Genomic DNA, 12,884 nt, shown 5'->3' on the forward strand with positions numbered 1-12,884 from the left:
AGTTTGTCAAAGCTGTGTTATATATTTTTACCTTAAATATACAATACGTTTTAAATACTGAATTTAAGTTTTTTTAATGTTCCGTAATATCTAATTATAAATTAATATATTAATCTTACCGCCATCTACACGATAATTGTGAAAGTATCCGAAGTACGAAATTCATATTTTATCAATAGAACGTCAAAATGATTAGCAAAATCTTAAAAAAATCGATTATAATTTAATTACTTTTTTGCGTTGTAAATATTAAGCGATAACAATTAAATAATAAATTTAAAAATTACCAGTGAAAGTTGATTAGTAATCCGCCAGGAGCGACACCAGCGAAGCTCACAGCGTATATCATACTATTTATCTGATTTATTTGACAATTAGTAATGAAGACTTGTTCCTTTTACTTATTTCATATTTACTTGTCAAATAAAGATCCGCTTAAATTTAAACAACATATTGCAAAATAAGTTATAAGAAACCAATACAGATGATGAAATAAGAAATTATTTAAAATGGGATTTGTAGGTCTTGTTTTTCCAAAAAAAATCTTGAACCATCGGATATGACCTCCCCCTTCACTTACAGACCAGCCGCAACTGATCTAATCCTTAAAAGCAGCACTAGATGGAGTGAAAGAACTGATGAATGGGATTTGTAGGTCTTGTTTTTCCAAAAAAATCTTGAACCACCGGATATGACCTCCCCCTTCACTTACAGACCAGCCGCAACTGATCTAATCCTTAAAAGCAGCACTAGATGGAGTGAAAGAACTGATGTAACAAGAGCTTTGTCTAAAGGTTACAACGCCTTTAAATCTGCTCTTCATACTCTTGCTGAAGACATTAATCAGAAAGCTGAAACAGTTCATGAGGCTAAGTGTTTGTTGAAAGAAATGTCAAAAAAAGAAACAATCATAATGAATAAGTTTTGAGCAACAACTTTAGAATGCATCAACGCTGTCAGTAAACCATTACAGAGAAGAGATTGAACTTAAATGTGAAGTTCAGCTTCTAAATTCACTTTTGGAGTTCTTAAAATCACAAAGATATAGGTAATTTTGCTTACTACGAGCAGAAGGCCTGCGATCTACATAATCTTAAATACTCTGAACATTCCGATGAGAGTAAACGAATACGAACAAGAAAACTACATTAGGATGATGCTAATTCCAACGAAGTTTTTCTACAGGGTGGAGAAAAGTTAAGGGTTGAAACGTATCCACGAATTTTGGATCAGATAATTACTGAACTGAGTCGTCTTTTGACAGCCTACGAGTCAGTGAACTTAGTATTTTATGTTTTGTGTATTTTTCCAAGGTTTGGGAGGGAGAAGGCGGAGCCCTTCATCGATCAGGAGCCTCATAGCTTGGGTAGCCTAGGGGCCTCAAGATTCTTAATCCGGGACTACCCTTAAGGCATTTAAAATAAATTTTTCATGATCGTCTATAATGCTTTTTCGTCTCTTGTACATCGCTTCGTCTATGATTAACACCACTTTTATCGCTTTCAAAAACATTTAACGCTTTTCAACACATTAATATTTTTTAATGTATTTAAAACATTTTTAACGCTTATGTATCTCCTTTTAGTCACTATTGCAATACTTTTATATTGAATATCGAAATCCTGATACGTACAGCTTCCTCAGAAGAGAAATGTTAGACTAATCACAACTAATAATTTACATGTGCAAACAATTTCTAAGATTCCGTGAATGAATATTAATTTATGCCTTTTCTATCTATTCATTTAACGTTAGGCTTAATAACGGAGTCTTCCAATACATATGCTTGTTCATTGAGTTCCGTTATATTATATTCCGTTAAAGAGTATTGAAAACAAGCAATTGGACTTCGTAAGTCCTAGGTTTTCACCCAACATAGCATGAAGTAGAACCGGAAGTCGATATTTTAACTCTTCGTATAACCGTGTCAATTGACATATGATTTCACTAATTTTGAGTCATTTTTGCCAAACTTCCGGTCATAACTTTTTAACCGGAAATTACATCAAAACCGGACCTAAATATTCGAGCCCGACGTTTCAATACGCGACACGCGATGATTGATATATCACATGTATCTACTATTTCTGCTACTATAATGTGACACTTTCGGTTACACCTTTTTAACCGGCAATATATTCATTCTCGTCTTGCTAAAGCGCGTGGAGAAATATATTGCTTGAACTATCTCGGCGACTTTAAAACAGTACTTCCGGTTCCAACTTCGAAACCGGAAGTCTAAGGTTAAATTTCTCACCTTTATTACTATCCTTGAGTTATAAGCTCTCACACGATACCTTATTTGCTATTCTAGCAGTTCTAATAACGTAGGACGGATATGGGCGGACAGACGGACGGACAGAGGCATGAAACCGGATGAATATATTTGTTTTCGTCTTGCTAAGGCGCGTCGAATAATATACCGCTTGTACTATTTCGGCAACTTTAAAACAGTACTTATAGTTGCAACTATAAAACCAGAAGTCCGAGGTCAACTTTCTCACCTTAAATACCATCTTTGGGTTATAAGCTCTCATTCGACACCTCATTTGTTATTCTATGTTTTAATAACGGAGGAGTTATGTTCTCGGACAGACAGAGGGACGGACAGACAGGCATAAAACCGAAAGTATATATTTGTTCTCGTCTTGCTAAGGCGCGTCGAATATATATCGCTTGTACTATTTTGGCGACTTTAAAAACAGTACTTCCGGATGCACCTCTAAAATCGAAAGTACAAGGTCAAATTTCTCAACTTTAATATCATCCTCCAGCATAGATATATCAAGCACCCACGACCCAGTAAAGGACTTGAGGAGTCAGATCAACAAAGCATCTGCATTGACAGGATGTCTGCGGGAGATATATGCGCACAGATAGTAAAATTAGAATCTACAAGACTTGCATACGACCGAGCAGGACATATGGCATAGAAGTGCGCGAAGATACCAACAAAACGAAACAGATGTCAAGAGTTGCCGAAATGAAAACCCTAAGAACAATAGTGGGGAAAACAAGAAGAGACAGAGTGAGAAATACAGACATTAGAGAGCAATGCAAAATTCAAGATATTGTAACATGGGGAAGGCAGCGCAAGAGGATGTGGTACAACCCCATGTAAGACGAATGGATGAGAATAGACTCCCAAAAATTGCCCTAGAAAGCAACCCGCCCGGTTCAAGACCCCCGGAAGACCACCTAAAAGATGGTTATAGTTGGCAGTCTACCTCCCAGGAAATTAACCAGAGGCAGCTTCAGAATGAAACAGATCGAAAGATCTCCAAGAAGTAAAAGAAGAAGAAGAATATCATCCTTTGGTTATAAGATTTCATTCAACACCTCATTTGTCATTATATCTGGTCTAATGACCATTGAGTTTGTAACGATATGCCTTTAGCCTGGAGTTAAACAGATCAACAGCAGAGAACCGCACGCACTTCGATACCAGCGCAACCCCACTCATTTTCACTTCTACTCCGAGGCATCCAAGTAGGACAGCCGAGAGTGTATTTAAAAAGAGAACCGAAGAAGAATAATCAGTCTTACGGCGATCAAGCTCTAGACTCCCTGGCTAACCATTGTAGTGAAAAGGTAGGCCAATCCGGGTGGGGGAACTCTGTAGTGAAGAGATGCGCCGCTTGTATTTGAACAGGATCCGTGTATCCGTAAAGTGAACGGTTACCGCCATCTCTGATTCGGAGTTGTATGGGTGTCTGTATAATTATTGATATTTTGATTGTGGGAGTATTTGTGCTTACGCTGGAGTGAAATGTAAGGAGGTGCGAGTCTGTGCGTAATTGTTTCTTGTATTCCATTAATTGCATTTTCTTTTGATAGTAATAAATACAATTTTGTTTTTCTTTTGCAGACGTCCGCCAAAGGAAGTTTTCTCCGGAACGGGGCGAAGAGAGAATTATATTTTATTTTGTTATTTTTGATTTTGAACTGTATATAAATATCCTCAATACAGGTATTTTTGAAAAATTTAAACGCAGAATGAAAGAATACGTTATTACCGAGGGCCAAAAGTCCCTTAGAATAAAGAAAAAGTTTCTTTTGAATGAAATATTTGCAATTAAAAATCACACTAAATTTTCTCTTTTATTTTCACCCCTGTAACTTATTAAAATAAACATTATAGAAGTTTTCAGGGACTTTTGGCCCTCAGTAATAATGTAATCTTTCATTCTGCGTTTAAATTTTTCAAAAATATTTATTAGTTTTCTCAGGATTCGAAAAAAATGAATACATTTAAAACACATTGAAAATTTTGACAGGCGACATTTTGCGCCTCCTCTTAAGTAACAGTGAAAATAAAATGTATGGAAATACAATGGTTGTACGTCTCACCTGCCTAACTAATTCGGCACTTAAGCCTAAATACTGATGTAATGCTGTAAACGTTACTCTCTGTAACCTAACCATAATAACTTGTAATACTCTTACGAAAATATCGGGATATTCTTGAAATATTTCTTGAAAAGCAGACATCGGTAGTTTTACTACCATGGAATCTTCTATAGCCTTAGCAGACACAGTTTTGTAAGGACTTGTATGCCCCTAAAACATTACGTCAGTTAATAAATTACAGTTTTCTTCGAACTGTTCAACTTACTGTTAAAACATCAGTAAAACTTAGCAATGATGTAACTGATTCTCCTGGCTTGACGATCTTTAAAGTCGTCAATCCATCGTTACCAGTAATCGATACACTGAGTTTACCACTTTGTACAATATAAACATGTTCATCAGGATCACCTAGAAATAATAAGAATTGATATTCATGTATTACGTAACACTGGATTAAAATTAAACTTAAAAATTACTAGAGAACCAAGGGATACAGGAAGAAACAGTTGCGCAAAACAATCTACTTTGTAGCGCAAAGGTTTACTGATATGAAATTTAAATTAAATGCATTAATGCAGGAAGCTGAACCTGTAGGTCTTAGAACTAATAGACAAATGAAATAATACTGAATGCAGCAAAGGCTCCATTTCAAAGACTCCTTTGTACAGTTACGATCATTGAATAGTTTACACCTTAATTTTTATATTCATCATCATCACGTAACGCTACAACCCTGAGTGGGCCCTGGCTGACTGAACAATTTTTTTCCAATTTGTTCGGTCTTCCATCAACCTAGGGCCAAAGTCCATTTTCCGGAGATCTTCTTCTTCTTCTTCTAATGGCGTTACAACCCTTTGTGAGTCTTGGCGTGCTTAACAATGATCTTCCATTCTGCCCTGTCGGATACTTTCCTTCGCCACTGCCTGTTGTTCATGGTTTTAAAATTCCTGTCTACGTCGTCTATCCATCTTTTACGGGCCTTCTTCTTGTTTTGTATCCATGGGGCTTCCATCTCTGGATTAATTTTACAGCTTGATTATGTGGCATTCTTTCTAGGTGACCAAGCCAGTTCAGTCTTTGTGACTTTACAAATCCAACAATATCTGAGCTCTGCATTAGTTCACCCAGCACGTGGTTCATTTTAATTCTCCTCGTACCATTGCTGCATTTGGTTGGTCCAAATATCTTCCTTAGTATTTTCCGCTCAAATATTCTCAGTTGATTTTCATCAGTGGTTGAGAGGGCCCACGTTTCACATCCATATGTGACCACTGGTATAATTACGGTTTTGTAGATTCTAAGCTTAGACTCAGGATTCAGTAACTTACTTTTCATTAAGTCTTTGTATGCATAAAAGCACTTATTACCGCTAAGAATACATGCTTGTATTTCTTGTTTTTGTCATTTACTGTTCGATCCTAATTTGTATAAAATATTTGAAATTGCCAATTAGTGGAGTCAGTGAAGGTTTTCACCTCCGATTTCGTTGAACCTCCATCGATTTTCATGAAAATTGGTAAGTATGTAGAGGATACCTCAAGAAACAAAGGTGACATGGTGCCAACTTGCGCTTTTACCCTGGGGGGATGCCACCCCTTCTCGGGGGTGGAAATTATTTTATTAAAAATACCACTAATCGATAGAGGGACAAATTATAATTCAAATTTTTTATATAAAGTTATTCCAATAAATCAATAGTTTTTGAGTTATTAAAGATCAAAAGTTTTGATTTTTCCTGAAAAAATCCATGTTTTAAAGCAGTTTTTCATAAATAACTCAAAAATCATAAGTTTCTTCAAAAAAGTTGTTATTACCAAAATCGAAGATAATATAAAAATAAATGAGCTCCTTATTCGAAAAATCCTTTATTACATATACAAAGTGAGTTATATGCAATTGAATGTATATTTTTTTTCCGCGAGTACTCAAATCTTAGTATTCAAGCTTAAATAACAGGAAAACGATGCACTTTGTTAAATATAGACACTAAACATTTTAATAAAGTACTTAAAGGTAACTATCAAAAAGCTATATAAGAAGTCGATAGCATCAAAATTAAGCAAGTTATGATGGAAATAAGAGGACCCTTTCAGATTTTTTAGGGAAGAATGAAAAATTAAACATACGTCATTTCCACAAAAATTAAAATTTATAGTAACCCATTAAAAACTTTATTTATTTTAACATGAGTAATAACTTCAACAATTTTGACCGGTTTAGAATGCATATTTTTGAAAAAAAAAATACGATTAAAAAAATTAGAACTTTTCAAATTTTCGTGAATTTCATTTTCTTTTGATAATAACTCCAAAAATACTCGATATACTTAAAAAATGGTAGAGAACAAAATTTTAGTTTTAACTTTATTTAAGCTTTTTCTTTTTTTTAATATTTTTTTACGACAAAAAATAACCGAGATAGAAACATTTAAAACCTAAATTTTACTGCGAGAACCATGTAAGCGGGGCCCTTTCACCTTGTATAAAAAAAAATAAAGGATTTAGAAAATTATGTTTAATACAGTGTTATAGACCTTTTACTTAGCTTTGTAATGGTTTTTGGATAAATCTCATATTTAAAAAATTAACGGAGCTATTTAAAAAAAACCAATAACATTTTCTTTGAAAAAATTTTATAGCGGAGATTTTGTATGTATACAGGTTGTGGGAAGTCCAATTAGTCGTTTGTTGTAGGAGATACGAAAAAAGTTTATTTAGGTGAGATTGGGGCATAGATAATATCAGAATTTAAATACATTTCCAAATATACAGGGCCACCCTTATTGACAGGGTGAAACAAAATTATCTTTTGTTTAATGGAACACCCTGTATATTTTTACATTTTTGGATTCTCCTCTATGTTTTATTTCTTAAAATATCAGGTTTTGTGATGTTATACGGAGTAGTTTAAAAGATAATTACGTTTTTTTTTTCAAATTTCATAGCAATATATATAATTGTATAATTGTAGTGATTTGACATCAGAAAATCAATTTATGTTCAAGTGATTTTTAATATAGTCTATTAATATAGTATATGAGGCTTTAATTTATTTCAAGTTGGCATCCTATAATTCCGCAGTAATTTTATCTGATTCATTATCTGTGCTTACTGCTATTCAAACACCTCACCTACCTTGTAGTACTTCTAATCCATACATTTTTTTAATAAAAAAATCTTATTTGAAATTAATAAACACACCCCAAAAATAAAACTTATGTGGATCAAAGCACATTCAGGACTTACACATAATGAGCATGTAGACCAATTAGCTAAAAATTCCCTCATCCATGGAACAGTAACCAAATATCAGCCCTGCATTCTAGATGCTTTTGCTTGTTTAAGAACTGAACAGATGAAGAGCTGGAAAACACATTGGGAAAGGTACTGTAACATTTCAACAACACAATACAGTTTGATACAACCGATTATTCCAGAAAAACCTTGGTATAAGAATTTCACCCTCCCTCGCAAATACATATCCACCATCAGTAGAATTAGATTTGGACATGCATGTTATCCTGCACATTTATTTAAAATAAACATATTAGATTCGAATATTTGTCAAGAATGTGAGGTTAAAAGTGACTTGAACCACATATTTTTTGAATGCAAAAAGCATAAACACCTAACCAATCACCTAATTAAAAGAATTATAGACCAGAACATCCCACTCCCTGTAAATATTCTCTTTATTCTGTCACTGAATAAAAAGAAAATTTTGTCGGATAGTAAAATATTATTGTAATTAGTTATAAGTATTTGTAAAATATGTTTAAAAAAAATATAAAAAAAATAAAAAGAAAAAAAATTAAAAAAAAAATTAAAAAAAAACATGAAACAAAAAAAAATAAATAAAAAAAATTAATAATAAAAAAAAATATTAAAGAAAAAATCACTAAGAGGATTTAAACTTCCGCGGGGATGAACCGGGTTGACATCCTATCGTAGTGACAAAAAAAAAACAAAAACAAAAAACAAAACAAAAAAAAAACTAAAATAAAATACAAAAAAGAATGCATTTATTTTAATATTAAGATTAATATTTTTATTTGTAAAATGTATACACTATGTGTTCTTGATAAACATTAAGTAATATAATATATTTATATTTATTAACATAGTATGTACATTAGCTGTAATGAGTAGGTAAATAAGAAGTAAAAAATTGTAATAATATTATAATAACCAAGTTTCACTAATTGACAATATCTTTAATACATTTACTTTTGATTGAGACTGGCTGAATGACCATAGTCCAAGCCAAAAAAGAAAAATATATATATATATATATATATATATATATATATATAGTCTATTATTGTTAAAAATTATTAATCTAGAAAAACGTTTAATTTTAGCTAATACAGGGTTGGTCGAAACTGAATGAGTGTTTTCTCAAAGTTTGAGAGTATGAGTTTTCTCAAACGGAGCAGCCTGTAATGTCTGTAATGAGCATTGTAATGAAATGCTATTGTATGACACTTTATTATTTCCCACCCTGCCAGTGAGAACTGAATTTATTTTTGAAATCCATTTATTTTTGAATGAAATTGAAATGAATAACCAGTGTATATCTTCCACATTTACTTCATATTTAACGTAGCCTGTACCATAACATTGCACAGATTATTATCCCTGTATAGCAACGATATACCATGAATGTGACTTCATACTTGAGAAATGTCCTATTTCCAGTCTCACAAAAAAAGGGATTCCTCAAACATAATATACAGCGTGTCTACTTGAGTTGGACACATATGGGAAACTTTTTTATTATTAATTTTACGAAAAAAAGTTATTCTTTATAAAAAGTTCTGCATGCCCCAAAACCTAAGATTCAATCATCAGATATTAAATTTTCTCAATATTATACGAGGTATGTCAAAAAATATGAATTTCGGTCAAGGGTAAAGTACTTTTATTTCTCTCAATATCGAAAATTCTTATGATAAAAAGTTGTTTGGAATTAAAAACTAAGATCAAGTATGCAATTACATGCTTCTTATTGAAAAAAAAAAAAAAATTCTCAAATTTAAGGATACCCAACATCGTTTTTAATTATTACAAATATGATAACTCGTTTATTATTCATTTTACGAAAAAAAGTTATTCTTCGTAAAAAGCTTTGCATGGTCTAAAATCTAAGACACAACCATGATATATCAACTTTTATTAATTTTATACGAGGTATGTCAAAAAATATGAAATTCGCTCAATATTATAGCACCTTTATATTTCACAGTATTTTAATTAGAAGGATGTAATTGCATATTGACACATAGTTTTTAATTCTAAACAACTTTTTTAATAACTGTTTTCAATATTGTGAAAAATAAAGGTACTTTACTCTTGAGTGAAATTCATATTTTTTGACATAACTCGTATAAAATTAATAAAATGTATCTGTTGGTTGCATCTTCGGTCTTAGGACATACAGAGCTTTTTATAAAGAATACCTTTTTTTCTAAAAAGTAATAATAAAAGAGTTATCGTATGTGTAATGAATAAAAACGAAGTTAGTATCAATAAATTTGAGAAAAATTTGGAAAATATTTTTTCCCAATTAGAAGCATGTAATTGCATATTTGATCTTAGTTTTTATTGCCAAACAACTTTTCATAATAAGAATTTTTGATATTGAGAGAAATAAAGGTACTTTACTCTTGAACGAAGTTCATATTTTTTGACATACCTCGTATAATATTGACAAAATTTGATATCTGATTATTGAGTCTTAGGTTTTAGAGCATGCAGAACTTTTTATAAAGAATAACTTTTTTTCGTAAAATGAATAACAAAAAAGTTTCCCATATGTTTCCAACTTAAGTAGACATGCTGTATATGCAGACAAAATCAGCCAAAGTGATTTGCGATATCTAATTAAAGGCCGTACCAAGTTGGTTTTGTTGAATATAGCATGAAAGCACGACGATACTTTAGTGATAAGCGTATTTTTCGTAGTAGTTATAGATAGTATGTTGTTTTATATTATGTATTACCTATATTAAATTAGTTTTAGTATGTTTCGTTTATCTAAAAAAATGTAAAATAAACAAAAATTCTGTTTTTCTTGTAGTTGTTTTTTCGTATAGATATTGTTTTATATTGTAGTAAATTGAATTTAGTTTTAGTATGTTCCGTTTGTTTGTAGAACTATATTTAATTAGATTTGCTTTAATTACTAAAATAAATAAATTTTCAATTATATTTTATGTATTTGTGGAAAAGGAAACCTAGCATTAGCGGCCACATTTCTATAACGGCCAATTGTTTTCTATTTTTAGTGGTCGTTATTGTCAGGTTTTACCGTACCAATAATATTTTATTAAATTATGAAATATTATTTAAATAAAAAATTTATAAACTTGATAAAAGAAAGTTTGCTTAGAATTTACTCCTCTATCTAATTATGGGGTTATTTTTAATAAAATAGTGTTTACCCATGAGAAGGGGTAACATGCACCCCCAGGATAAAAGCACAAGTTGGTACCACATCATTTTTGTTTCTTGAGGTATCCTCTAACTACTTACCAATTTTCATGAAAATTGATGGAGGTTCAACGAAATCAGGGGTGAAAACCTTTAGTGACTGCCTTTTTGGGAATATAAACGAATAATTTTTTTCGTGATTGTCGATTTGCTAATTTTCTGATTTTTGGTTGCTATAAGGTTTGAAAAATTAATAAAAATTATAAATCATGCACATAAATGTAAAAAAACTATTTATTTTACTTAATTAAACGAGATTGCTTGAGCCAGAATGCTGAAATCTGCATTTTTATCATTAAAAAAAAAAGGTGGATTTCACCCCTAAAATGCAGAAAGCGCAACTTGGTGCCATATCACTTTTGTTTTTTGAGGTATCCTCTAACCAATCAACAATTTTCATGAAAATCGATGAAGGTTCAAAGAAATCGTGGGTGAAAACATTCAGTGACTACACTTTCAGATATATAGAAGAATAAGGTTTTCGTGATTTTCGACTTATTAATTTTCGGATTTTTGGTTGCTATAAGGTTTGAAAAATTAAAAAAAAAATGTAATTCATGCACATAAATATAAAAAAAATATTTATTTTTCTTAATTAAACGAGATTACTTGCGCCATAATGCGGAAATCTGCATTTTTTACAATTTAAAAAGTAGGGGTGTATTGCACCCCTAAAATGCAAAAGCGCAAGTTGATGCTATATAACTTTTATTGCTTGAGGTATCCCCTAACTACTTACCGATTTTCATGAAAATCGATGAAGGTTCAACGAAATAGGAAGTGGAAACTTACAGTGACTGCACTTTCAGAAATCTAAAAAATAATTTTTAAAAAAGGGGTGTATTTCACCCTTAAAATGCAAAAAGCGCAAGTTGGCACTATGTCACCTTTGTTCCTTGAGGTATTCTTGAACCACTCACCAATTTTTATGAAAATCGATGGAGGTTCAACGAAATCTGAGGTAACAACTCATATCCACCTTCATTGACTCCACTAAATATGAATTAAAATAAACAAGTACGTATATATTTCACGGGTGACGAGTAGTTTTTGGAATCGGTAACCCAGAACAACAGTCCGAAAATAAATATCAAATCAATCAAAATAATTTCAACGAGCAAAATTTTATTTTATTGTGGAATCTACCTTCGCTTAGTGCTGTGGAATGCGCTAAAATAAAGAAACTATTAAAACATATTTAATTACTGTGAATTTCCTACACACTGAAGATAGGACATCACGAAAAGTGCTAAAAACCCTCGTTGGCTTTTTACAGTCCTCCAGCGAAGAGAAAGGGTTTAGAGCAATCATTGGTCTACTTCGTCCGGATTTTTTGACACCCGAAGAAAACATCGAGAGGTAGGGTTAGAATATTTTATTCACATATTTTAATCTTGCTTTGAGAGTATATAATTTATTGGCATATGGTTTTGTTTTAGTTCATATTCTATCTACTTTATCATACAAAATATTAAATATTTGGCACATTTCTTTAAAAACAAATTATAATTTTTGGATTTATATATTAAAAAAAACTTACTTCTTTAAGCTAATTAACATATAGGTCTGGATCCCGCGTATGAAAAAAAAGTTGATTAATAGCAAGCTGAAAATTTGTTAATAGCTTAAGGGTGTCTAGTCGGACAAATTTTGATATATGGGAACACTGGAACAGGGGAAGTTTTAATTGTGGAACAGGTTAAAAATTTGGAACGGTCAGACCACGAAAACGGCACATGTATTTTGTCCGACAGAACAGACTTAAACTCTTCGAACAGAGATTAAACTCTCATGCAAAAATGAGACTGCTATTTATCACCAAATGGGCGTTGTAATGAGTGGAACATGTAGAATATGTCAAATGACAGGAATTATGACAGGTGATAATTAGCAGTCTGATTTTTGCATGAGAGTTTAAGGGCCGGTTGTTCGAACGCTAATCAACATTGATCACTATCAAATATTTAATTACTGTCACAACTGTCAATGTCAACTTTGGTTGGGTTGCTGAAAACATATTAATTATAATTATGAGATTAGTTA

The 12,884-nt window shown here is 31.8% G+C and overlaps 2 protein-coding genes across 8 annotated transcripts in view; both read right to left on the minus strand.

The window, feature by feature from the left end:
- Positions 1-12,884, minus strand: part of LOC126884349 (neuropathy target esterase sws) — a 1,280,173-nt gene that overhangs the window by 926,931 nt on the left and 340,358 nt on the right. For all 7 annotated transcript variants that reach the window (XM_050650280.1, XM_050650276.1, XM_050650273.1 and 4 more), the window contains 2 exons: positions 4,616-4,758; positions 4,351-4,560 (listed from right to left, as the gene is read on the minus strand). In XM_050650280.1, coding sequence (XP_050506237.1) covers positions 4,351-4,560; positions 4,616-4,758 — 353 coding nt within the window. The remainder of the gene's footprint in view (positions 1-4,350; positions 4,561-4,615; positions 4,759-12,884) is intronic.
- LOC126884351 (uncharacterized) overlaps positions 1-12,884 on the minus strand; it is a 409,697-nt gene that overhangs the window by 26,507 nt on the left and 370,306 nt on the right. The gene's annotated exons all lie outside the window — the stretch shown is intronic.

Source organism: Diabrotica virgifera, chromosome 5 (genome assembly GCF_917563875.1).
Source record: "Diabrotica virgifera virgifera chromosome 5, PGI_DIABVI_V3a".
NCBI lineage: Eukaryota > Metazoa > Arthropoda > Insecta > Coleoptera > Chrysomelidae > Diabrotica > Diabrotica virgifera.